The 25,792-nt window shown below is 35.1% G+C and overlaps 2 protein-coding genes across 2 annotated transcripts; both read right to left on the reverse strand.

Moving 5' to 3' along the window:
- Positions 1 to 11,015: 11,015 nt before the first annotated feature.
- Positions 11,016 to 16,684, reverse strand: LOC110870887. The gene is made up of 8 exons (XM_022119969.2): positions 16,495 to 16,684; positions 15,193 to 15,507; positions 14,909 to 15,108; positions 14,480 to 14,830; positions 13,265 to 13,465; positions 13,086 to 13,156; positions 12,450 to 12,589; positions 11,016 to 11,377 (listed from the first exon to the last, which is right to left on the reverse strand). The coding sequence occupies exons 1-8, from the start codon at positions 16,538 to 16,540 to the stop codon at positions 11,040 to 11,042; spliced, it is 1,662 nt and encodes a 553-aa protein (XP_021975661.1). The 5' UTR covers positions 16,541 to 16,684; the 3' UTR covers positions 11,016 to 11,039.
- Positions 16,685 to 22,567: 5,883 nt separating this feature from the next.
- LOC118490572 (secreted RxLR effector protein 161-like) lies at positions 22,568 to 22,993 on the reverse strand. The gene has a single exon (XM_035988285.1). The coding sequence runs from the start codon at positions 22,991 to 22,993 to the stop codon at positions 22,568 to 22,570; it is 426 nt and encodes a 141-aa protein (XP_035844178.1).
- Between the last annotated feature and the right edge of the window lie 2,799 nt (positions 22,994 to 25,792).

Consider the following 25,792-nt stretch of genomic DNA (forward strand, 5'->3'; position numbering starts at 1 on the left):
ACGGTTTACAAGTCTTGACTTGAAGGTCCGAGAGTAAGTTTGGTGGATGATTTAGCTTGGAGCACCTAGTCCTTCTACACGAGGAAACGTAGGTGTGTGAGTTTGGCGTTTACGGAAGATTAAGAATTTGGAGTTTAACGTAACATAAAGTATGATATTAAAAATAATCATCTTCAACTTATAACTCTTATATGACACTATGTAACCACTAGGGTTATATTGTATTTCATGGGTAGTACACCCATTAGAATCATATCGAGATTTTAGGTCTTAGATGATATCCTACTACTTTAACATATAAACACAAGTTTAACATTAAAGGTTCGAATGGGGTATATATATTTAGGTTAAGTATTACGTATTATTTAGTCCAATAATTCATGTAGGAGGTAGAAGATTAGGATCTTCGTTTAGGCACCTCGAGTTAACATGGATGTCATGTATGGGGTAGGAAGACAATCTTCCATTTAGGAACCCCTTGAACGTTCACCACTTCACTTGATGTAAAGACAACCAAGGAGGGTCAAGAACTAGGATTAATACAAGTATGTAAATAATCTAAACTAAGAGAAATCATCAAATCATGTGAGGATTTTATGTTGGAGCAACCCAAGTTGTTCCACAATCACTCTACATCAAGATCTAAGCTCGAACATGACTTGTGGGTAAAATACCCTAATCAAAATAGAAAGTTATGAGGTTTAATCCTCTGATTTCAAGTGTGTCAACCTTGTTTTTAAGCTTAACCAACCATGAGATAGGTTGTAAGCATTGGGACATAGGTATGAGATGTGTTAGACACAAGTTGGATAAGTTTAAACAAGCTTTTGAAGAACTTAAAACAAAACAGAAAGTTTATGGACCATTTCAGGGCAATTCCAGGTCTGATTTCTCCAAGGAGAAGTCAAGGAATCGAACCCCATGATTATCCAAGCAAGTAGGAAGAAGAATCAAGTAATTTCGTTGAGAAATGAGCAAGTTATACTCACTTTAGTGCAAGAGTATGAATCTGTCCGAAAATGCAGATTTGCAACTGATTTGAGAGTGAATTTGTGAGTTGTAGAGAGTTGTGAAAGTGTAAAAAATGCTTGGAATGGGTGTGTATTTATAGGAGAGGGTTTAGGTTAGTTGGTAGATGGTTAATTAATGTTAAAAGTGAGTTTAAACATAAGAAAAACACAAAAATCGCGCCTAAATTCGCGTCTGTTCAAGGTTGTTTACGCTGATCTGGTAGTTTAAATGAGTGCTTAAATCAATTTTGGGCCGGGTTATGTTTGAAAGGAAGGCGCAGCTCAGTTGGTTAACACTTGCGTGTGTGAGTTGAGGGACCCGGGTTCGAGTCCCGTAGTCAACATCTATTTTTTTTTTTTTTTGAATTAATTACTTTTTGTTTCAGCACATGAAACTTCCAGGAATGACACAAATAGTCCCTACAAGTATATATACTTTCAGAATATTACAAAACAGTCCCTCTAGTTGAAGTTTAAGTTATTTACTCAAATAACCCCTTAACTTAAACTAATCAAGTTATGTTTTATTAAAAAAAAAAGAACTATATAGTTTAAACTAACTAGGTTAGTTTACTAACTTTAAAATCTAACGAGTCTAACTAGATTACTATAAAAAATAAACTTTTTAAATAGCCAAAATTAATTAATTTAATTAATTTGAATAATTATTTATAACGAATAAAAATCTTTAAACGATTATTCATTTCACGAAACTTTCAAGTTTCACTATTTTACGAGTTTCAACTTGTTTAACGAGCATTGAGCGTAATAACGAATCGGGAGTCTATGATAATATATCGTTCAAACGTGAACATTGCACATAATTCTAACACAAACATGAATAAAATAGTTTCGTTTTCATTATGACCAATAGTCTCGAATTACAAATGAAACGAAAGTAGATTACAAAGAGAGTACAAGTGTCTAAATATGGAAAGTACAACATGACTTGCTAAAACAAGAAGTGCGGAAAAATGCGGAGCGTTACAAGGACAAAATAAACTCCCCCTCACTAGGTGAACTCTTTATCTTACGTTAGCCTTTCTCTCTCTAGATTCTATAATCTGAGATATTTAGCTGTAAGAGTTAACATCTTGCATCAATGTATTGTTGTATTTATAAGAGAAGAGAATTGATGTTGATGTCACCATGAAAGCAACCCAAAACAACCCAATAAAGGTGTAATTTCCAGTAGTTTGCAAAACTGATGGACTAGCAGCTAAAATTACTGAAAAGACTAAACTACTAAAAATAAAAAGGAAATTTCTAGGAAACCAAACTACTGGAACAATCCAGTACTTTCCAGTACTTTGGTTTCCAGCACTTTAGTCTTCAGCTGTTGACTTGTTGACCAGTACTTGTCTTCAGCTTTGACTTATTGACCAGCACTTCCACATTTCAGCACTTTGACTTGGTCTTCCAATTCTTTTGATATCACTAGTTCTTTTCTAGTTGTTTGTGATGCTTTCAAGGGGGGATTTCCAGTACTTGAATGTTTGAAGAACTCTTATTTCAAAGGCTAAGGAAGATAAGGGTTTTGGCTTTCATCATCAGCAGATTTTACATAACCCAACAATCTCCCCCTAGATCCGCTGATGCCAAAATCACACTTATTGGCCTGTCTTTTATTCTTTATTGATGATGAAATCGTGTAAACATTTTGCTTCAAGTATAGCTCTTGGACATTTCTTTTCCTCATCATGGTCATCCATCTGACCTTAGAGTAAATGTATCTGAAAAAGATCATCACATCGTTTAATCCTTGAGTGCTTGGGGTAGTTACCTCCGGGCTGCTAAGTCTTACTCGTTGTCCTTGGTCATGAACCTTGGTACGTTGTAAGTTCATGATAGGGTGGTTACATCTGGGGCCGCTATATCCTCCTTAATTGTAAACATATGATAGGATAATTAATCCAGGACAGGCAAGTTTTGCGTCATCTTAAGATATGATAGGACAGTTACCTCCATGGCTGCCAAATCTTACTTCATTGTGAGCACTTGATAGGGTAGTGAACTTCGGGGCCATCAATATCTATATGGAAACATGATGGGATTGATGTTGATCACTCATGAGGTGAATGCCACCTTATTGTTAAATATACAGGTTAAAGTTTTGTGTTTCTTTATGTAAGTTTATAAAGTATGTTAATGTTTTACATACTAGAACTCATTCTACGTAGTCGATTTTTAGTATGTACATCAAGTTAAAGTTACATCATTTGTGAGATCGTGAGGATGGTTGTGACATTGGAGTGAAGGCTACCCTACTTCTCGAGACTAGCATCATGTTTTACTGTTTTTATGTTTCTAGATACTTATGTTATGTTGAAAGACTTGTACCTGACTTTGGATTTGTTGGTACCTATGATATGAAAGTTTTCGTTGCGTATGATTGCATTTAGTAGTTTAAGAAACTATATGTAAAAAGTAAATCAACAAATGAGACCCCCGAGTGTGAGGCATTTCATTATAGATGTATTGTTATAAAAAACTGTAATAAAGTACACAAAACTTAGTTGAGATTAAACTATTAGTGAAAATTAGCTTTGCATGAACATGTGTTCATTTTCATCCTCTACCCATTTCCAAGCATTCCTTTTAATTAACTTCTTACTATTATGGTCCAAATCATTTCTTGAGCTTTTTACAAAAAAGATTATTTTTATTTGATCCTTTGGTTTATATGAGATCCATGTACCATTTTTAGGAAAAAAAAATATAAAGCGCGTTTTAGCCGTTAGTGCCACTTTATGAAGACATATGTTATGGCAATTTCTTAATTAATGTAAAAGCTTATCAAATTGGAATTTAATTCACTGGTTAATACACTACAAGTGAATACGTATACACTATAGCTTCTACTAATGTATTCACTAGTATTTACTTAGGTTCATTAGTGAACAACCTCCTTGATTGTGAACACTAGTGAACTAATCCTAGCCCTTGATTATCAATACACAAGTGTAAATCAATGGCCATGATTTGATGATGAAAATACATTAGTGTATTTTACAATTTGATGATATAAATCAATAGTCAGGATTTGTTCACTCAGTTCACAAATACACTACTGTTCACTCTAGAACCTCACCCAGTATTTGTATTATATCCGGTGAGTACAACTTTTTTATACATTAATTACAAGAAATGTCATACGTATCACCGCTTAAAATAAGGGTGTTAATATTCACACACATCTTCCCTCTCTCTATATATACACATAGATATATAGAGAGAGAGATAGAGTGGAAAGCATGTATGAATAAGATTTTAGTAGTGTGGGAATAAGATGAGCGTAAAATAATCCTCATTAATCAAATCTGATAGCTAAAAAATGTTATCTATAAACAACTAAATCAGTCAATGCTCAATTTATATAATAAGAAGTAAAAGAATCATTTGATCATTTTCATTTAAACATTTTACCTACAAATACACACTCATAATGATTGATTCAAGTTGATGCAAATATCATGCTATATTGAAGTTCAATCACAACATTATTGTTAAAATTCCATAATGCATGACATCATAATAATCCAATTTTCAAAAAACAACCAGACAAGACCATCGGCATAGGTCACTTCTGTCTCTTAGAATTGGCTTCACTCCAACACAAAATAAGCTTAAGACGTAGACCCCTTGTCAAAGTTCCCATGACTCTCAACTTGCACGTGGGACCGTCACACACGTGTACCATCATTGTGTTCTAGAAAATCTGTATAAAATTTCATTTTTATTAAAAAAAAGAAAAGCAAACCTACTGAGTTTGAGTACTATATTCTCCTACAGTTGAGATTTGTTTTTTTAAATTTGGATAAAAGAAACCTAGAAAATCTTGTTTGCATGTGACATGATTTTGTGAGTTTTTATATAGCCATACATCCAAATATATAATAAAAATTCGTAGGTCGATGATCCTCAAAATGATAGCCTTTATATACATATATACATACATATAATAATACTAAGAGAATAATATGGTTGAAGTTTTAAATTAGGGTTAGAGTAAATTATGACACATTTAATCATGAGTAAATTTCTGTTTTCGTATTTGAGGTTTGTCTATTTTAACTAGTTTAGTCCAAAAATCTAATTTATAACAAAACCATCCCTAAGGTTTGCATTTCTTAACGCTTTTCATCCCTAAGAAATAAATGAAAAAGCACCCTTAGGGATGAAAAACGTTAAGAAATGCAAACTTCAGGGCTAGATTTGTTATAAATTAGATTTTTGGACTAAACTAGTAAAAATTGACAAACCTCAGGGACGAAAACAGAAATTTACTCTTTAATCATTTATAAAATCTAAAGACTACGGTGTTTCGATAAGCATGTCTCAAATATGTTATGTCGACATGTTAACTTATGTAACACGACGCGACATAAATTATTTAGAAGAAATGACCATTTAGGCATCTACTTAGAACATGAACCTTGTTCACCTAGATTCAAATCCTTTTAACTTTGGAGCATTTCATGTCATGTGGCTAGGCGTGTTAAGATTTCAAATCTATTTATCCCGAAGAAATTCATAAGGATTATATTGTGCTCACGTAACTGGACGAACCTTATTTTTTTTATTGAATAAAACTTTTAAAGTTTAAAGAAAAAGTACGTAATTATAAAGAAGACTTTCTTGTTATACTTGTAGTAGGTTTAGGTTATATATATAAAGGACATTCTTTGAAAGAAAATAATATTCGGTGACTTAATTGTAAAGTTTTAAAAATCAAGTCATTATTTAGAAATAAAGTTTATGAACTTATAAATTGCGGAGGTCTATTAAGTTTTTTTTCTAATAATCTCTTCTATAAATATTTTTATTTTTTATTAACAAAAACTATTCTTATAAATTCGTGTCTAGTGTTTTATTATACAAATATACATATTTATGTATTATATTACGTATCCACTAGAATAACAATATATCCACTAGAATAAAAATATATTATATAGACATGAAACAGATTGAAATGTGAAAACAAAAAAAAAATATTTTATCACCCGTATTAAATTCTACACGGATATAAATAGCTATTTTCATTCCTTACTACTTACGTTAAACAAAAATGATAGCATACAATGTATTATGACATTTCTATTACCTCATTCATTCTATTCTTTCACACAAAATTACCTTATATGTATTTGTGCTCAGTCTAAAATAACATTATATACTTAAATTCCATATTATTTAAAGCTTTATACTTGATCAATATTAATTTTCACACAAAAAGATCAATTATTGAATATTTTGTTTTAAACTGCCAACCCGCATGCGTTGCGGCGTGAGAACATCGCAAACATCGAATGGATTAGTGCAAACGTCATGTGATGCGTTAACCGTATGAAAACGCGCGTTTTGACGTATCTGATCCGATTGAACTCGAAATAACCTATATAAGAATTGCGATTGAATCAAAACACAAAGTAAATCGAATTTATATGTGATTCAACTCATACATAGAAAAGAAATTACAATTTGACTCCACACGTTCGGAAAAAAAAAATTTACGGAACATACATAAAATACGCACGAATACATATTATATTTGTCCGGACTCATCTCCCAAATCGAAATGTTGACCAGCTCAAATTTATAGTACATAAAAATATGCACGTAAAAAATGGTCTTTTTAATGAAAATGTATTATATTTGACCTGATTCGTTTTCAGAAAAAGTGTAAGTCAAAAAGTAGAGCAAATCATATTTATACCGACACGTAAATTAAAATATGCACGTAAAAAATAGTTTTTTAAGTAAAGGAAGTATAGGGGTAAACTCGAAACAAATTATTACTAAAAAACATAATAGGTTAAAAATGTTCGTAAAACCGTACCAAGGAGCACCAATGCCACACCACTGCCAACAACCACAACATTGGAAATGTTCGTAAAAATAAAACAAATAAAAAAGGAAAAAAAATAACACCGAACGAAAAGCAAACGCAAAATCGTTGAACCACGCACCCCCGTTGTGATGCGTTAATGCGAAGAATTAGACCGAACGTAGAAAAGAATAACTAAGTTGAACGTAGAAGTATAAACATGTTGCGACCAGCCTGTCAAATGGGAATATGCCAAAAAACGGTGAACTCCACACGCACGTTGCGGCGTGTCTTGCAAAATTTAGAACGAAACGTAAAACGAATAACTTGTGAAAAATGAAAATTATGAGGGGCCAAAGACCAAAATAAAAAAGTGTTAGGGTTAAATTGCAAAAGATGAAAAGAATTGAGTTAGAAATGAAAAATCATTTTTTTTTTTTTTTTTGAAAAACTCCCCATACATGGGGTACAACTCCATAAAACAACATTTTATTGCTAATTTATAGTTTATATGTTTATTTTTATGATTATTTATGACGTCAACCTGTTTTTGACCATCGACCAATGAACCGCAAAGGCAGTGAGTTTGTTGACTGGATCTGTTATCAAAACGTTAACTTATCCGTAAGCCTGTCAACTTTTTTTTTTTTTTTTATGGAGAAACATACCCAACCAAAATAAGCCATTTTCTCCACATATCATCATCATCATACTCAATAAATCCCACCAATAGTAAAGCTAAGGTAGGGTCTGAAGAGGGTAATATGTAGACAGTCTTACCTCTACTCGTTAGAAATAAATAGACTGCTTCCAGTGAGACCCCGGCTCGACCATTTTCTCCACATATGAATTTTATAAATCAACATATGGAGTTTTAAAAATATTAGTAGTTAAAAAGAGACAAAGTATACATCTTTATAATCAAGAACTTCTAAAACACACATGCAAGTCACTATCAAAGATTACATATGCACTTCCTAAAGGATCCAACCTCGATCTTGACCAACTAACATCGAGACAAACCACCAAAACTTAATTTTTCTAATAGATAATTAATAAATTACAATTAGTTAGCATGATTATCAATTATTGAACACTGATAATAAGTTAAAATGGTCCAAAGAATCCATTATATACATTTTTATTACAAGTGTAGTTTGAATGGGAGGCAATTCTTCAAAGTCCAAACCATAAAATAGGGATTAATTAAAGTATTATTTAAGTTATAATCTATTCTTTCTCATCAAGTCACACTCAAAACACTTTCGTACCTATCGATTCATGAGACTTGTGTCATGAACATACACAAGAAGTTAAAGTTGAATGCCAAGATTCGGGTCTTCATCAAATCTCTACAATGTTAACGCGTTAAAAACACCGTCTTAATGAGAATTATAATATTATGCAACTCTTAGTTCGTTTTTAATGTTCGCAACCTCCTAAATCGCTTTTAGTAATAAATTTATAGTATTGTAGTAAGAATAATGCTTTTGTGATCAAACGCATACATTGATTACTTGTAATAGAAATTTGTAAATCTTGAAAATAAACATGATCGGATTTGCTTCCATACTAGAAAATAATGGGTTTCAACTCAAATCGGTTTTAATCTTTTATCGGGTTTTGTTTCCTAAATTGTTAACCATATAACATCTCTAATGAAATATGATGAAGTGAGACGCTATATTACATATACGTAATTATTTTCAGACTGTTGATATTGTGTGTTGGGCCCAACGAGCATTCTAACGCCTTCAACACCACTGCCCTGTCGTGGTGAGGTGGCACCAAAAACAAACCCTCACCAACGCAGTAATAGGCATGAGGAGTGGAAAGGTGGAGAAGTGCCAATCACACATTTTTTAATATAAACAATGAATTAATTATTAAAGCTTAGTTAGAATCAGAACACCCATATGAAATAGTGGTTTAGTTAAAGTCCACTGTCTACGTGACAATAGACGTGTAGTTAGACCATGGGGTATGGTGGGGCTTGGGTTGGGGCTTGGGTTGGTGCATTGGTTGACACGTGGAAATTCAAAACTCAAGTCTTCAACCCACTTTGAAGGGGGTATGGTGGGGCTTGGGTTGGGGCTTGGGTTCAGCTTTTTTTTTTAATATATATATATATATATATATATAGAGAGAGAGAGAGAGAGAGAGAGAGAGAAAGTATAATGTACTTCAAGGCTTAACCTACATTAACATACATGACAAAAAATATAACGTGCGTTATTATCATAGAACGTGCGTGATTATAGTCACATGCGTGATTATGTAGTCCCATGCGTGATTATACCCCTGATCCAACGGTTACCATTGTCTCCTACGTGATGTATGATAAGGCTTTTTGTATGTTAACCTTACTCTATATATATATATATATATATATATATATATATATATATATATATATATTTATAACCATTCACAGCCCGCCATGTCAGTTGCTCCCCCGCCCGGCTTAAAAGCCAAGCCCCAAGGGGCCACGCCCCAACCCAAGCCCACCCGGGATAGTGCCTTGAGTGTTTTCCCCCAGCCCATGCCCAAACTCCCGCCCCATATCCCATGGCCTTAATACCACTACACATATTCTAAGTAGATTAACCATTTCTTTATTTTTCAATTACCTTAAAATAGTAACATCTTAGTTTTACGACTATCCCTGGTCTATAGTTAAAACTACTACACATAATCTAAGTAGATTAACCTTTTCTCTATTTTCTAATCACCTGAAAAAAGAAACATCTTGTTTTTACGAAATCACTAGTCTACAGTGGATGTCTCGTACACCGTGCTCACTTTAGTTGCTATGATACCTAGATCTATGCCACATGTTAACATCTACATTTTCTTTGACCTTGACTTGATGGTAAATGAATGGGAAGGGGGAAGGCTATGAAAGCAATCTTAATCATTCACAGGTGTAATCCAAATAATTGAAGACTATAACTAGTGGTTTTTGGTAAAAGATCATGATTAGGACATATAAGCATGTTTAATAAATCTTTTCTTTATATGAAGGAATATTTGACCAAGTTTTAACACTTCACATGTTCCCATCCACAAATTTGCATAACTATGTGAATTATCATCTATTAAAGAACTCCCTAACATTAATAAGGGCAGAGATTTATACACTACAAATCTTGAATTTATAACCTTTATAACAAAATTATGAAAAATACACACTACACAAGATAAAAACAAAGCGAGATATAAAACCCGAATCTCAAACGAACAAAGTCAAGCACTTAGAAATCGAGATTTATTTCATTGCATCATGTGTGTGTGTATATATCGATGTCATGCATAGTAGAACTTATGGTGTATAAATCATTTCCCATTACGCGTTTTAAGTTTTTCTAGGGTTTCTTCTGGTTATATGCGTAATGAATCCATTTCTTAAACTATCCAACTTTTTAAATCAAATTTTGAAACTAAGGGGCTCTTTGGCAACCTGATCAATTAAGAGGTAACCTCTCCCTGTTAAGAGGTTACACGAAGCATTAGGTGACTTTTAAGTGAACCAAACACACTCTATATTTGACCGATTCAGGGCTCTCTTAATGGAATTATTAAAAGGCTACCAAACAACCCTAACGCATTTAAAAGAAAATCATTTAAAACAAACTTAATTTTTTCTAGTAATTTGAAATTTACACTCAGAAAGATCACATTAATTAAAAAAAAAAAAAGAATAGCTTAAAACACCTTAAGGGGGGATCTTAACTTTTCTTATATTTGCACCATAAAGAGAGGACATCACTTGCTAGCTTTAGAATAACTTGAGCTAGCATTTAATTAAAAGCCCAACATTTCTTTCACCTCTGTCTCATATCCAATAGTAACAGGGTGGCACTACATGTGAACAAAAAGAAATTTCCTAGATGTTAAACCATCATCAAAGTTAACCAACTTTATTTTCACATAGTTGGGCCTATATGGGCTTATTTCCTAACAGGCCCATTCCAAATATGTTAAGCCCATTTCCACAGGCACCACCTTTATTAGTTCCATAAATGTCATCAAATGACTATATACATCAAATTTTACAACAAATGTAAAAAAAAAAAAAAAAAAAAAAAAAAAAAAAAAAAAAACAGTTTTGTTAGACATTTAATTTTTTTGATATGTGGGTCCCGGTTATCAGAGCGAGTAAAATGAAGAAACGAAGAGCGAAGTAAAACGAACCCTTTTTAAGTTTGAGGCGCGGGAATACCTTTGAGGACATCCCTTAGAGCATAATAATGGGTATCACATTTGTGATCTGAAATCAAGTTATTTGACAATAGTATTCTTTGAAAATGTTCACCTGTATTTCTCTTCCAAAGAGTGAACTTATTTACTTTATTGCCATTGTGTTTTTCTTCCTTCCTTTTTAGATAATAAACCGTGCCCGGGATAAATAGTTCCTCTTCGGGCGAACTCAAATCGTGTCTTTCCTTTTTAACGTCATCGGATTTTGATACTTCCGGTATGGAGGTTGAAGGGGTACTGTTTTGTAATGCAACTGAATCTTTTTTGCCAGGAACATCTGTTAGGGTTGGTCAAAAAGTCAAACCTTTTGGTCAAATGTTGTATAATGGAAGTCAACAGCTTAGTCAACAAAACGCCCCATGAGATGACAAAAATGCACCAATCTCATTTCATAGGAGTGTAATTAATTTAGAGATGATAAAATGGGTGGGTCGAGCAGATTGGGTAACGGGTCAAAACAGGAAATTCATTTGTAAAGGTCAAATAAGCTCTGGTTGACCCGACCCGCGACACTTTTCCACCTAAAAAAAAGTGTATCTATACGGGTTATAACGTCAAATATGAGAGCAAATTTATGTTATTTAATAATATTTTTTTAAAATGTAGTACGAGGTCTTATGCATTAAAAAAACTATACATGGGTTGTGTTCACGGGTTGCTAGTTGGACCTGACACGGACCCAGACACGAAATGTGCGTCAAACAGATGAACCTGAACACGACACAAATTTTGACGGGTTGACACAAACACGACCCATTTAATTAGAAATATTAATTTTGTTTATTTTTGCATAAAAATACCCTTAAAATACAATATTCAACCAAAAATGCAAACGTACGTAAATTACGTTTTAAACTATAAAAAGCCGACTATTCATTTCTCGTTTATCTTTTGAACTAAACCCAAACCCGCAAATTTCATGTTAAGACTCATGTCACACCCCTATTTGCAAGCTACCATTTTTAGCTATATTTATTTTACCACCCGTTACGAAAAAAAAAAAAAAAAACTAGGGGTGAGCAAAAGGAAAAACCCGACCCTACCCGACCCGACCCGAGAACCAATCAAACATAAAATATAGAACCGATTCACTACCCTAAATATAGGGTCGGTTCCGGTCCATAGGTCAAAGTCGGGTTTCACCATGAAAAGAACCGAGAACCGACCCGACCCGACCCGATTTTATATGAAAAATGGGAACCGATCTAAATACCTAGGTACTTAGGTTCGGGTCGGGTTGGGTATATTTTCGGTTCGGTTCTCGGTTATTTTCGGTCCGGACCTAAACTTGCTCACCCCTAAAAAAACCCCAGATTGACCACGAAAACAACGTAACATTCTCAGCTTACCGATAAATTTTGTCTGGCTTCCAAACTTGGTATAATCAACTACCTTCTTAGCTACATCTTGTACAGAAGAGACAACCTGCTTTGCGTTAGTAACTAAATCTACAACGCTTCTCCAGTCGTCTTTCTCAAATATCGTTCTCCTGAGAATATTAAGATCTAGATTAATCTCAAATATTATCATAATAATAAAAAGAGTTAAATGCCATTTTAGTCCCTGTGGTTTGGGCCATTTTGCCAGTTTAGTCCAAAGGTTTCATTTTTCCCCTGTGGGTCCAAAAAGGTTTCACCATTGCCATTTTAGTCCACTGAGTTAACTTCATCCATTTTTTCTGTTAACGAGAAAGGCAATTCGATCATTTTATATGGACGAATTGCCCTTATAGTTCACAGAATCACATATATAATGACCGAATTGCCCTACTTGTTAACAGAAAAAAATGGATGAAGTTAACCCAATGGACTAAAATGGCAACGGTGAAATCTTTTTGGACCCACAGGGGAAAAATGAAACCTTTGGGCTAAACTGGCAAAATGGCCCAAACCACAGGGACTAAAATGGCATTTAACTCTAATAAAAATATAATCTATGCTAGTGAAGTTTTATTATATTAGTATGTTGTGACCGATGTTACTTACCAGTCGGTTCGAAGAATTTCGTTCCTCAATCTCATGAGGGTAGCTACACTTAGCCTTGGGATTATATCATCCTATTATATGTCAAGAAACACAATTGGTTTTGTTCATTATTTGGTTTGAATGCGTGTTGTACGTAACTATAGCAACAAACAAGTGAAACAAAACCTTGATATACGAACCTGCATGCATACGGTCGTAACGTAATCAAAGCAGGAATCAGCAAGCTCTCGAGAAACACAAGGCGGTGTCCCGTATCCAACCGCCGTAACAATCTCAGGGCTAAAACCTAGCTCCTCGCTTGTCTTTTTGCGTATCATTATCGCTAGCATCGAAGCAATCGCGCCACCAAGTGAATGGCCCACCAGCCTTAACCTAAATCCCTGTAGACATATTAGTATTACAACAACAGATATCACAATTCACATTTTTAACTTAGTAGCTTTAAAGTGGTTACTTTGGGTTACGTGTAATCTTCAAAGGGTAAATGGATAGATTTAATAAAATTTTGGAGTAAATTGCCAAAATCGTCCGAGGTTTAGGCATGTTTGTCAGTTTCATTCAAAACAACTTTTTTGTACCATATTGTCCTTCACTTTTGAGACTTTTTGCCATTTTCATCCAAAATCTAATTTGCTTTGTTTTTTCTATCAGAAATTTGGATGAAAATGGCAAAAATCCCAAAACTCAAGGACGATTTTGGCAAAAAAGTTAAGACGTTTGGATGAAAATGGCAAAACGTCAAAAGTGAAGGGCAATATGGTACAAAAAAGTTGTTTTGGATGAAACTGACAAACATGCCCAAACCTCAGGGACGATTTTGGCAATTACTCTAAAATTTTGCCAAAAATAGAACGAGTCAAATGCGTGAAACATATTAAAAGTCTAATCTAAGCAGTTAACGCGGTAGAAAATAGGATATCGGTCAAGGACCGCTATTTGAGATCCAGGTTATCGCGGCAGGATATCGGTAATTTTAATATCATGTAGTTTATATATATAGCAATTTAACACTAACAATTCAGTATACTCTCCTACCATTTAACCTTTTGCAACTTGCAACACACTTAACATTTAACACAAACAATTAAGACTTAAAACACTAATAGCAACAATACTAAGAAAGGCTAATGGTAGAACTAAGAAGAAATGTACTGATATCGGGAATATCGGTGATATATCGGTCAATATCGCCAGTAATTTCGGTACCAATATTCTGACCGGTATTTGACACCGATATTATACATGGGGACCGATAACCGACATATTACCGATATAAATATTAACTGCATAGTCCTAAATTGTATTCAAATGCTTACAATCTCTCAAATAGCTATATTAAATAAAAACCTAAATTATTAAATGACCATTAAATGAAAAAGGAAGAAATTCACCACCTCGTGCTTCTCAAGGTACGTCTTAATAGTTCCTATCTCATGAGTTAGAAACCAACGAGCAGCCTCAGAAGTACCGAAATGAGTCGTATACCCTTCGAAATTGACTTCTACGTCACTTGACGATACAATATCGGTAATCAGATCGGAAACCGTATGAGTTCCACGAATTCCAAAAATCACAAGTTTATTGCGCGTATCAACCCCTATATAATATCCCGGTCGCAATAAGCTAGAATTTCTCACAAACTTCACTACGTTACTTTCTCTAAGCATGCTGTTTTTCGCCAAACCGGCTGCACTATCCCTATACGCCCCCTTTGCTAGTTCTACATGGTATATAAGATCCTGAACCTACAAAAAATATATATATATCAAGTAAAAATTATGTTGGTAATAGTTTGTGAAAAAAAAAAAAAAAAAACTAATTACCACTGTGTCATTGGAAATCTTTACGCCCTTAACATCCTCGAATGGATTTTTGGACGCTTGTTGAAGGTAAACGAGGTATAAACCTATTGTAAGATCACTCAAGCTCCAATTTTGAACTCCGAGTTTACTCTTTTGGATGCTTGCAAGGATCTCCGCAAATGATCGACTTCCAGGCTGAATATTGTTTGCATTTGCGTTGCCTGTAGATAAAAACTGAATCAACAATTGGTACCGTAGCGTAGCGAGCATAAGAGTGCAAAGAAAAACACGTGTGGCGCACAAACCTATAGGCAAGGGCCATTTCCACAATTGCAGCGCGGGATCAAGTGCTTTTGTGAGCCAAGCTAGCTCTAGCTTCCACTTGTTGTTGTTGTTGTTGTTACTAACTGCATCATCTTCATCGGAATTGTCTTTGTTATGAACGGAATTTGACTCCGTTTGACTAGCTTGTTGAGATATTCGGGGTAAAACAGATGCATCCTTTTCGTCTTTTGTGTTAGGCTTTTCTAGTTTTGACCATTGCGATTCGTAGCGACTGAGTGCGTTATATACAGACCATTGATATGATTCCTTTGTTCTAACCAATTTGGCACTCAAATCTACAACACCAACAAATTAAAAAAATTAAAAGGAATATACAACTTAGAAACATGAGTGCACATATCAAAATTTCGTCTATTGCAATGTGCAAAAGATCTTATTAATTAGGCTTGCAGAATGGCAATGGGACGGGTGTTAACAATCCCAACCCGCTGCTCAATACCCGTCGGGTAACTAACCACTGGGCATTAGGTATACCCGTTAGTTTGTTAAAAATACCATAAACGTATACAATTTTATGTTTTTAACAACTAAAACATATCATCATCATCATCATCATACTCAATAAATCCCACCAATAGCAAAGTTAAGGTAGGGTCTGAGGAGGGTAAGATGTAGACAGCCTTACCTCTACCCCGTAGGAATAGAGAGGCTGCTTCCAGTGAGACCCCCGGCCCGATAGTAGTTTTGCATCAAGCCTTGGACATAAGGCACATAACACTCAACAATCAGGACAAAGGCCGATTAGTGCATGTACCCTTTTGTCTTTCAGCTATCAATGCAACCATATGATGCGTGATTAACCGTCCACCGCTTTTAACGTTAAAATTCGTGCAATTTCACTCCCCCCCCCCAACCCCCCGAGGGCCCACACATATATACATTATATGTGCACACTGCAAGCTGGACGTTTGAAATATGATAAATTATATAAATATGGTTTCGAGTAATCGGGTTAGGTATCACCTAATCGTACCCGTGAATTATTTTCAAACCAGCCAAGTACCCGAATACCCGTGTGAATGTTTCGGGCATTCCCATCGGGTTGTTCAGGATATTTTTTGCTCATAATCAATACGTTTTCATTAACAATTTCGCTTTCTTAAACACAACATTTATACATCAAACTTAACAGAACTCAATTTCGACATCAAACTAGCTCAAGAAACAATTAAGCCAACCGTAAAATTGACTATAATAAAACAAACAGAACCGAAGTTTAGCACATAATCATACATAGAGTTTGTAATGAGAATTAACAGTACCTGTGTTGAACAACAAGCGTTTGGCGTATTTACTAGCAGCGGCCATTGATAGCTACAGAAAGAAAGAAAGAAAGAAAGTAACAGGTTTCAGGAGGTGGGATTTTGTCTGCAAAAGCAAAACCCAACCGACTTACTCGGTTTATTTGTTTGCTGGAATTGGGCTTTGGCCCATCAAAAGTGGGCTTCTTGTTTATTGGGCTTCTTGAAGTCATCCACTCAAACACGGTAATCCACAATTTCAATTTTTTTAATGGTGTTAAAGAAATGATATAATTTCCAGAAAAGATACCGGGGCACCCTTGGTTTCATTGATGGGTTTGTGGGATAATACTAGGGGCATAGACGAATCAAACATTTAACGAATTTATGAACTGTTTGATGGAAAGTTCGTTGAACATTAACAAGAAATTTTGTTTGTTTAGTTAAATGAAGGAAGATGAATTGAGACCGTGTTTGTTCATTTATGTTCGTGAATGTTCGGTAACGTGTTAGATAGTTCATTAGTGTTTTTAGTTTTTATATTTTATATTTTATTTAAATACGTTAAAATTTTGATAAAAATTAAATATTTTGTAAGTATCAGTATATTATATATTATGTTCATGAACGCTTGTTTGTGTTTTTTTTTTCATTTGTGTTCATGAACATTAGTTTGTGTTCATTTATGTTCATCAACGTCCATTTTCATTCGTTGTCTAAAATTAAAAAATAAACACAAACGAACACGAATATAAAATCTTGTTCGATAAGCGTTTATGAACAGTTCGTAAACACATATATTTCTTAACAAACGAATACAAACAAGGTCTTGTTTGTGTTCGTTCTGTTCGTTTGCAGCCTTAGGTAACACTGTCGTGGATGTATCAGTTTGTGGTGAAATCAGTTTGTGATTTTGGTGACTACCATTGGACGATATATTGATTTGTGTAAAAAGGTAAATGAATTGGGTACTTCTTTAACGCTACCCTTGTGATTGGGTATTTTTATATAAAAATGGATAAAAGTGAAATGTAAAGATTTACTCCTTCTTTCAAGTTAGATACTTTTGGTACTTTGAGAGTAGTTTGAGTTGTGCCATAAGTTTCATAAGATAGCCATGTGTTAGAAAACGCCAAGTTATAATATCACAAAGTTCAGACGATCAAGCTATTAGAGCATTTGATTTATTTTTAAATTATTATATTATAACTAATTTTAGTATAGGTTGTTTTTCCATCACAAAGCTAAGAGTACTTTTAATATACAATCTTTTACAGAATTACGAGTATGTTGTTGTGCGTGTTTATTTTTATTTATGTATGGATATAAATTAAATCAGAAACCGAGTTTTGAATACTAATGTATAAGTAATTGAAACACAAAGTACATATTATCAAAGTTACTTTACATTTATTTTCTTTTTTATAAATGGGCATCATTTAGCGTAGTGTTAAATTTACAGTATAAATGTGCCTCTTTATTTTATTTTCTAATCCCGTTTTATTCTTTGGTTTTGAGGTTTGCTATGGGCTTGTTCGTTTGGGCCGCTCCCTTCTGGTCGCTGCTTTTGGGCTGCTCCTTCTGGGCTCCAGCCGTCCTCATTCTAGGGTTGTGCACATGCTTAAAGGGGGCTGCTGTCTTTCTCATTCTCGATCATCACAGCTCTCATCTCTATCATTCAGTCTTTCCCTTTCTTTGTTCCTCACAAGTAAAATACGTGAGAGTTTAGGGTTTTATCGTTATTACTTTGATCTTGTTCATGTACATGATTCACCAGTCAATCTGTGATGATTGGTTAATCATTTCATTTGAACTATTCTTGTTCTTCTTTTGAATAAATCCGTGATTGTTTTTGGATCTGAGATTTGTGTCATGGTATCAGAGCCCCAAGGTTAATTCGGGCTCTAGTGTTTCATCCGCTGCGTTAGAAGGTTCCGGCTGCCCTTCTCCTTTTCCGATTTAGGGTTCCTTGTTGACAGCACCCTGTGAATTGGACCTCGTTTCCGGAGTACTTTCCTGCTCAGTGGAGGCGGTGTCGATATTGGAGTGTGAAACCCTAAGTTCTAGGGTTTGGTGTTCACTTTTGATCCTTTGGGTTCTGGTGACGGTACTGCTTGTGGTTTCTCCCCTGTTTGGTGAAGAAGATCCTCGTTGGTCCCTTTTAGGGCAAACCAACAGGAATTATCTGGTTTTCTGATCAGTGTTTGCAACCCTAAGTGAAGGTTGCGGACCTGGACCCTTTTTGCTTGCACCCGCTATGAGATCGTTCCTTCTATTCTCTTTATTCATTATTTTGCATCACTGTGTCTCGTGTCTAGGCATTTTTGATACCGGGTTTTAGGCAAGACCGACTTGTTTTGGGACACAGAGAGGGTTCACTCTGCTGCCTTTGTCTGGTTTGGTCTGTTGTGTTGTGGCTCCCTGGTTACCGTCTGCGGTGACACCTTTGAGTGACGAACCTCTGATCGGACCTCTGTCCAGGCTTCGCCGGTCCTTTACCTGTGCTGTACATATTTATCTGTCTGTTTGGTCTGTTTACCTGCTTGTCTGTTTGCTTGTCTGATCTGTTCTATTTGTAGGCTGTTCTGTGGTTCTTTTTGCTGTTATGGGTGATTAAATTGATCCTTCTATGACTCTGATTAGCAAACTTGATGCTAGTGACCGACTATATCTCTATGCTAGTGATTCTAGTGGGCTCACAATTGTTAGTATAAAACTGAAAGGGACTGAGAATTATGTGGTTTGGTCAAATGCTATGAAACTTGCTCTAATGGCTAAAAACAAATTAGGTTTTATTGATGGAACATGTGCTAGGTCAAAAGACAATGATGTTCTTGCTAGTCAGTGGGATCGATGTAATTCTATTGTGCTCACCTGGATTCTAAATTCTGTTTCTGATGAATTGTATGTTGGTCAAGTCTATTCTAAACTTGCTTCAGAAGTCTGGGATGATTTAAAAGATACCTATGATAAAGTTGATGGGTCTGTTGTGTTTAGCTTATATCAGAAAATCAACTCTGTTAGTCAAAATGGCTCTAGTGTGTCTGAGTATTATCATAAAATCAATACTATGTGGAAACAATTTGATGCCATGTTACAACTGCCCTCTTGTACTTGCAATGCTTCTACTAAGTTCAATGAGTTCAATCAGTTAATCAAACTTATGCAATTTTTAATGGGTCTAGATGATATTTATCAATAATCAACCTGTTAGGACCAATCTGTTGACTAGGGATCCTCTACCAACTATCAAAACTGCCTTCTCTATTATCTCTAGAGAAGAGTCTCATAGAGGATCAAATAGTGGGTCTAAAATTCCTAATGTTGGTTTTGCTGCTAAATCAAATAATTTTAATGACGACAAGAAAATGATTAACAAAGGTCCTAACCCTAATCTTAAATGCACTCACTGCAATAAAATTGGGCATACTATTGATAAATGTTTTGAATTACATGGCTATCCTACCAATTATAGACAAAAACGAAATCAAAGTGGTCAATGGTCTAGATCTAATAATTCTGCTAATACTAGTAATGGCCCTTCTGTGAACAACTCTCTGTGTGATAAAGGTGCTAGTTCCTTGAATACTCTGTCTGCAGATCAGTTTTCTAAGCTGCTAGGGTTGCTGAATGAAAATAAAACTGAAGACACTAATAAGTCCAATGTAGGAGGCAAATGCCACTCCCTCTCATCTTTTAGAAACTGCAAAAAAAATTTCTGTTTTAACTCTATTGGCTCTACAACACAGAATCTGAATTGGATCATTGATTCTGGTGCAAACCAACATATGGTTATGTCCAGTGAAAATATGTTCAACTTAGTTGATGTTTCTGAATATAATATAACTATTAAGCATCCGAATGGGACAGATGCTAAAGTCACTAAAATTGGATGTTTTAAACTATCAGATTCTGTGATCTTAAAAGATGTGTTTGTTGTGCCTGAATACTATGTGAACCTCATTTCTGTCTATAAACTAGCTAAAGACAACAAACTTAGAGTCATATTTGATGAAAACACTTGCTACATTCACGATTTATGCACAAAGAAAACCCTGGTGACTGGTAGGCAAACTGAGGGTCTATATTTTTGTGGTAACTACCTAGGACCTACCTTTTCTTGCTTAAGTAAGACTGAAAACATAAAGCTCTGGCACTCTATACTGGGTCACCCTGCTGAACAAGTGTTAAAAATCTTGCAAATTAAATATGAGTCTAATAATACAAACCCTTATGACATCTGTCACAAGGCCAAACAACACAGGGTACCTTTTCCTCTAAGTGACCACAGGTCAACTAAAGTAGGGGATCTGATACACTTGGATGTTTGGGGTCCCTACAAAGTTACTAGCATAGAAGGTTACAAATATTTTCTCACTGTTGTTGATGACTTTACCAGATATGTATGGGTCTATTTAATGAAGTCCAAATCCGAAGTCTTTGAAAATATACAAAGTTTTTACAATCTTATCAAAACCCAATTTGAGGTCAACATCAAAATGTTTAGGAGTGATAATGGCATAGAATTCATCAACTCTCAAATGTCTGATTTTGTTAAAAATAAAGGAATCATACATCAAACCTCATATACGTATACCCCACAACAAAATGGTGTTGTGGAGAGAAAACATAGACACCTGCTAAATGTTGCAAGAGCTTTATTATTTCAGTCAAAAGTCCCTCTTAAATACTGGTCTGAATGTGTGCTTACTGCTTCCTACTTAATTAACAGGCTTCCTTCTTCTATGCTGCATGGTAGTTCTCCTTATGAAATGTTGTTTAGGTTCAAACCTTCTCTTGATCACTTGAAAGTTTTTGGTTGTCTTTGTTTTTTCACTGTTTTAGACAACCCTGATAAACTTGAGGAACGAGCTGAAAAATGTGTTTTCATGGGATACTCTAACTTTAAAAAGGGATATAAGGTCTGGAGTTTAGACCAAAAGAAGTTCATTTTCTCTAGGGATGTGAGCTTTCATGAAACAGTTTTTCCTTTCAAAAATGATTATCCTGTTCAAATCAATACAAATCTTTTAAACCAACTTAATTTTTTTGACAACTATGAAACCTCAAGTGATACAAATCCCGATGATGAAGAGAAGGGCGTCACTAATTCGCCTACTGAGACTCGGCAACACAGTGATGTGTTGATTATATCATTAAACATGTAGCCAAAGCATAAACTTGAGCGTAAAATTATAGGCACTTACTTGTAGGGATGCTTATCTTAGCCGAAGATGATGATGAGGCCATGATTCCGTTATGATGCCTTTGGTTGATGGAGACTAAGGGAGAAGACTTGATTGGTGTTTTTAGGAGTTGTGTTATTCTCTACTTGAATGAATAAGATGACCATCCATTTTATAAGTTACACAAACTCCTTGGCATTCTCATTAAAGGCATCTAAGGGAAATCATAAATCATAATGGTCCCTTAATTTGTAAATATTTACAATTACTTCCATCAAGTAATTGTTATGGACCCGTTATGTTATGTTGGTAAACATAACTCAAATGATCCATAGGCCACATTATGGGTTATTTCTTACATTCTTCCACTTGGCCGAGTGATCATTTATGATGAGTATTAAGTAATTTTGGCCAAGTTTAAAACACTCATCTAGTTTCATGTTAAAACTATAGGAGATAGTTACAGTCATTCGAATTGAACTCGACTCGAGACCCCCAACAGTCATACTAAAGTCTCAATATAAAACACTTAATCATAAAACCAAAAATGACTGAAATATAATCCTTAGGGTAAGTAATATACCTTACATAAGTTTTGTCTATAAATCATAAGGTGCGCACAAACATTAGTATAGACAAAATAAAACATTCAAGGAAATAATAATCGTTCATACACAGTGTATGCTTTCATACAAGGTCTCTACTAAAACCCATTCTCATTACAAGATCTTGGAAAGTTCTTGGTGGTAGACCTTTAGTCATCGGATCCGCTAGCATATCTTTTGTGCTTATGTGCTCGATACAAAGATTATTTTCCTCTATGCGTTCTCGAACGAACAAAAACTTTGTATCGAGGTATAAACCAGCTCCGCTCGAACTGTTAAATCTTCAATAGTCGTGATATGGAGTTAACGACTTTGACTCCAGTGATGAGATTTCTTAACAACATCCCATGGCATGTTGCATTGTACACTGCAACTTATTCTGCGATCATCGTTGAGGTTGTTGTTAGCTGTATGACGCCTCCATGAAATTGGTTCGCCTGCAAGCATAAAGATGTACCCCGAAGTCGATTTCTTATTATCTTTGCATTTAGCAAAGTCAGAATCAGAATAACCTACTACTTCCAAGTTGTCAGTTCTTCTATATGTCAATTTATAGTCTTTCGTTCCTTGTAGATATCGCAACACTTTCTTTGCTGCTTTCCAATGATCTAGGCCGGGATTAGATTGATACCGGCCTAGCATTCCAGCAATATGTGCAATATCGGGACGAGTACAGACTTGAGCATACATCAAACTTCCTACTACTGAAGCATAAGGTATCAATCTCATTTGCTCCTTTTCAACCTCTGTTTTTGGACACTGAAAGAGCCGAAAACATCTCCCTTAACTACTGGAGCCACTGATGGAGAGCATTGTTGCATGTTATAACGTGTAAGAACACGATCAATATAAGCCTTCTAGGATAGACCTAATATCCCATTAGTACGATCTCGGTGTATTTCGATGCCTATTACGTAAGAGGCTTCTCCGAGATCCTTCATGTCAAAATTCTGCGAAAGTAATCGCTTTGACTCATGCAACAAATCTAAACTATTACTTGGATATCATCCACATAAAGGACAAGTATAGCTAAGTTGCCCCCACTCATTTTGAGGTAGGTGCATTGATCCATTTGATTCTTGATAAAGCCTTGTTTTTTCATAATCTCATCAAATTTTAAGTACCACTGACGTGATGCTTGTTTTAACCCATATATGGATTTCTGTAACTTACAGACTAAGTGTTCCTGACCTTTAGGTTTAAAGCCTTCAGGTTGAGTCATAAACACATCTTCATGTAAGTCACCATTAAGGAAAGCAGTTTTGACATCCATCTGATGTAACTCCAAATCAAAATGAGCTACCAATGCCATAACGATTCTCAAAGAATCCTTCTGTGAGACAGGTGAGAAAGTTTCTTGATAATCAATTCCCTCTTTTTGAGTATAGCCTTTAGCAACCAATCGTGCTTTGTAGCGTTCGACGTTTCCATTCGGGTCTAATTTGGTTTTGAATACCCATTTACATCCAACGGGTTTTACCCCCTTGGGCAATTCAACCAATTCCCAAATGCCATTCTTTTTCATGGCTCTTCAATCATAGCTTTATTCCACTCAGAAGATTTATCACTACCAATGGCTTCATTATTAGAGGTTGGATCGTTATACTTTCTTAAATCCAAATCAGCTTCATTAAGGTAGGTTACATAATCATCAAAGTTAGTGGGCCTTCTTGGCCTTGATGACCTCCTAAGCTGATTTTCAGGTTCAACAAGTTCATTAACTGGTTCAGGGATTTGGTTTTGCTCTTGTGAGTTTGATGTGCCTTCATTATTAGGGACGTTGGGAGCATTAATTTCTGAGGAAACATGAGGTGGTACAGTGTCATGTACAAGAGGTGTAATAGGAGATAAATTTGAAAAGCCCATCCCCCCTCCTCTTGCACTTCTTGGAAATCAAAAATTACACTTTCACTGCTCCCACTGACCTTAAAGTCCTCTATAAAATCGACAATTCGACTTTCCACAATATGAGTAACGTAGGGCGGTAAAATCTATATCCCTTAGATCGTTCGGGATATCCTATGAAGTAGCAACTGACCGTCCTCATGTCAATTTTCTTTTTCAAAGGATCATAAAGTGTAGCTTCAGCAGGACAACCCCATACTTTCATATACTCTAAGCTTGGTTTCTTTCCTGTCCAAATTTCATAAGGAGTTTTTGGGACAGATTTAGAAGGAACCCTATTTAGTATATGAACGGCCGTCTTTAGTGCCTCAGTCCATAAAAATTTAGGCAAATTCGAGTTTGCTAGCATACTTCTTATCATGTCCATAAGGGTTCTATTTCTTCTCTCAGCAACACCATTCTGTTGAGGTGTACCCGGCATGGTAAATTGGTTCACTATCCCGTGTTCTTTACAAAAATTAAAGAAAGGACCGGGAGCTTGACCAATGTCTGTATCTCGACCATAATACTCACCTCCTCTATCTGATCTCACTACCTTTATCTTACGACTAAGTTGGTTTTCAACTTCAGCCTTAAAAGTTTTAAACATTTCAAGTTATTCAGATTTTTCTTTAATCAAATACAGGTACATGTACCGAGAATAATCATCTATGAAAGTAATAAAAGACGTATGGCCAGTAATGCCAGGTGGAAAAGGTCCACAAATATCGGTGTGTATGAGTTCTAATAATCCAGAACTCCTTGTGGCACCCTTTTTTTATTTTTATTTGTCTTTTTCCCTTTAATGCATTCAACACATGTTCCAAAATCGCTAAAATCAAGATCTGGTAATTCACCGTCCTTCACGAGTCTTAACATTCTGTCTCGTGAGATGTGGCCTAAACGTTGATGCCACAATTTAGATGATGTTTCAAAATCATGTTTTCGTTTTCGTTTGTTGATTTTCTCATTTACGTTATATGACAACAAAGATTTCGAAAAGCTATCATCTAGTTCTAACTTATAGAGATTTCCATCCAGATAACCACAACCAAGAACTTGGGATTTTAAACTAATAGTGACCTTTCCATGTCCATGTAAAACTTCAAAACCATCATTATCTAACTTTGATACTGATACTAAATTCCGAGTAATTTTTGGTACATATAATGTATCATAAAGTTTAACACAATGACTAGTTTTCATAATAAGTTGCATGGTTCCTACGGCCTCAACTTCAAGTTCTTCCCCTCCTCCCGTTCTAAGTGTTCTTTGGTTTCTTTCCAGCCTCTAGATTGTAAGGAATCCCTGTGTGGAATTGGTAACATGAATCATTGAACCAGAGTCAACCCACCATGTGTTAATTGGTACATTAATATTAAAGGATTCAATTATCATTAATGCATCAGTACCTTTCTTAGCCAGCCATTCCTTAAATTTTGAACAATCTCATTGCAAGTGCCCTTTGTTATGGCAGAACTTGCAACGAGATTGTCCCTTGGAGACATTAGGGCTGGAAACAGTATTTGAATTAGCTTTCTGGACTTTGGAACTTTCCCCTATAAAATTTCCCTTCCTTTTCACTGACTTAGTGGTAGTGATATAAGCAACTTCTGGTTGTTCTAGTTTTAAACGTTCCTCTTC

The sequence above is a fragment of the Helianthus annuus genome, chromosome 1, assembly GCF_002127325.2.
Source record: "Helianthus annuus cultivar XRQ/B chromosome 1, HanXRQr2.0-SUNRISE, whole genome shotgun sequence".
In the NCBI taxonomy this organism is placed as follows: Eukaryota; Viridiplantae; Streptophyta; class Magnoliopsida; order Asterales; family Asteraceae; genus Helianthus; species Helianthus annuus.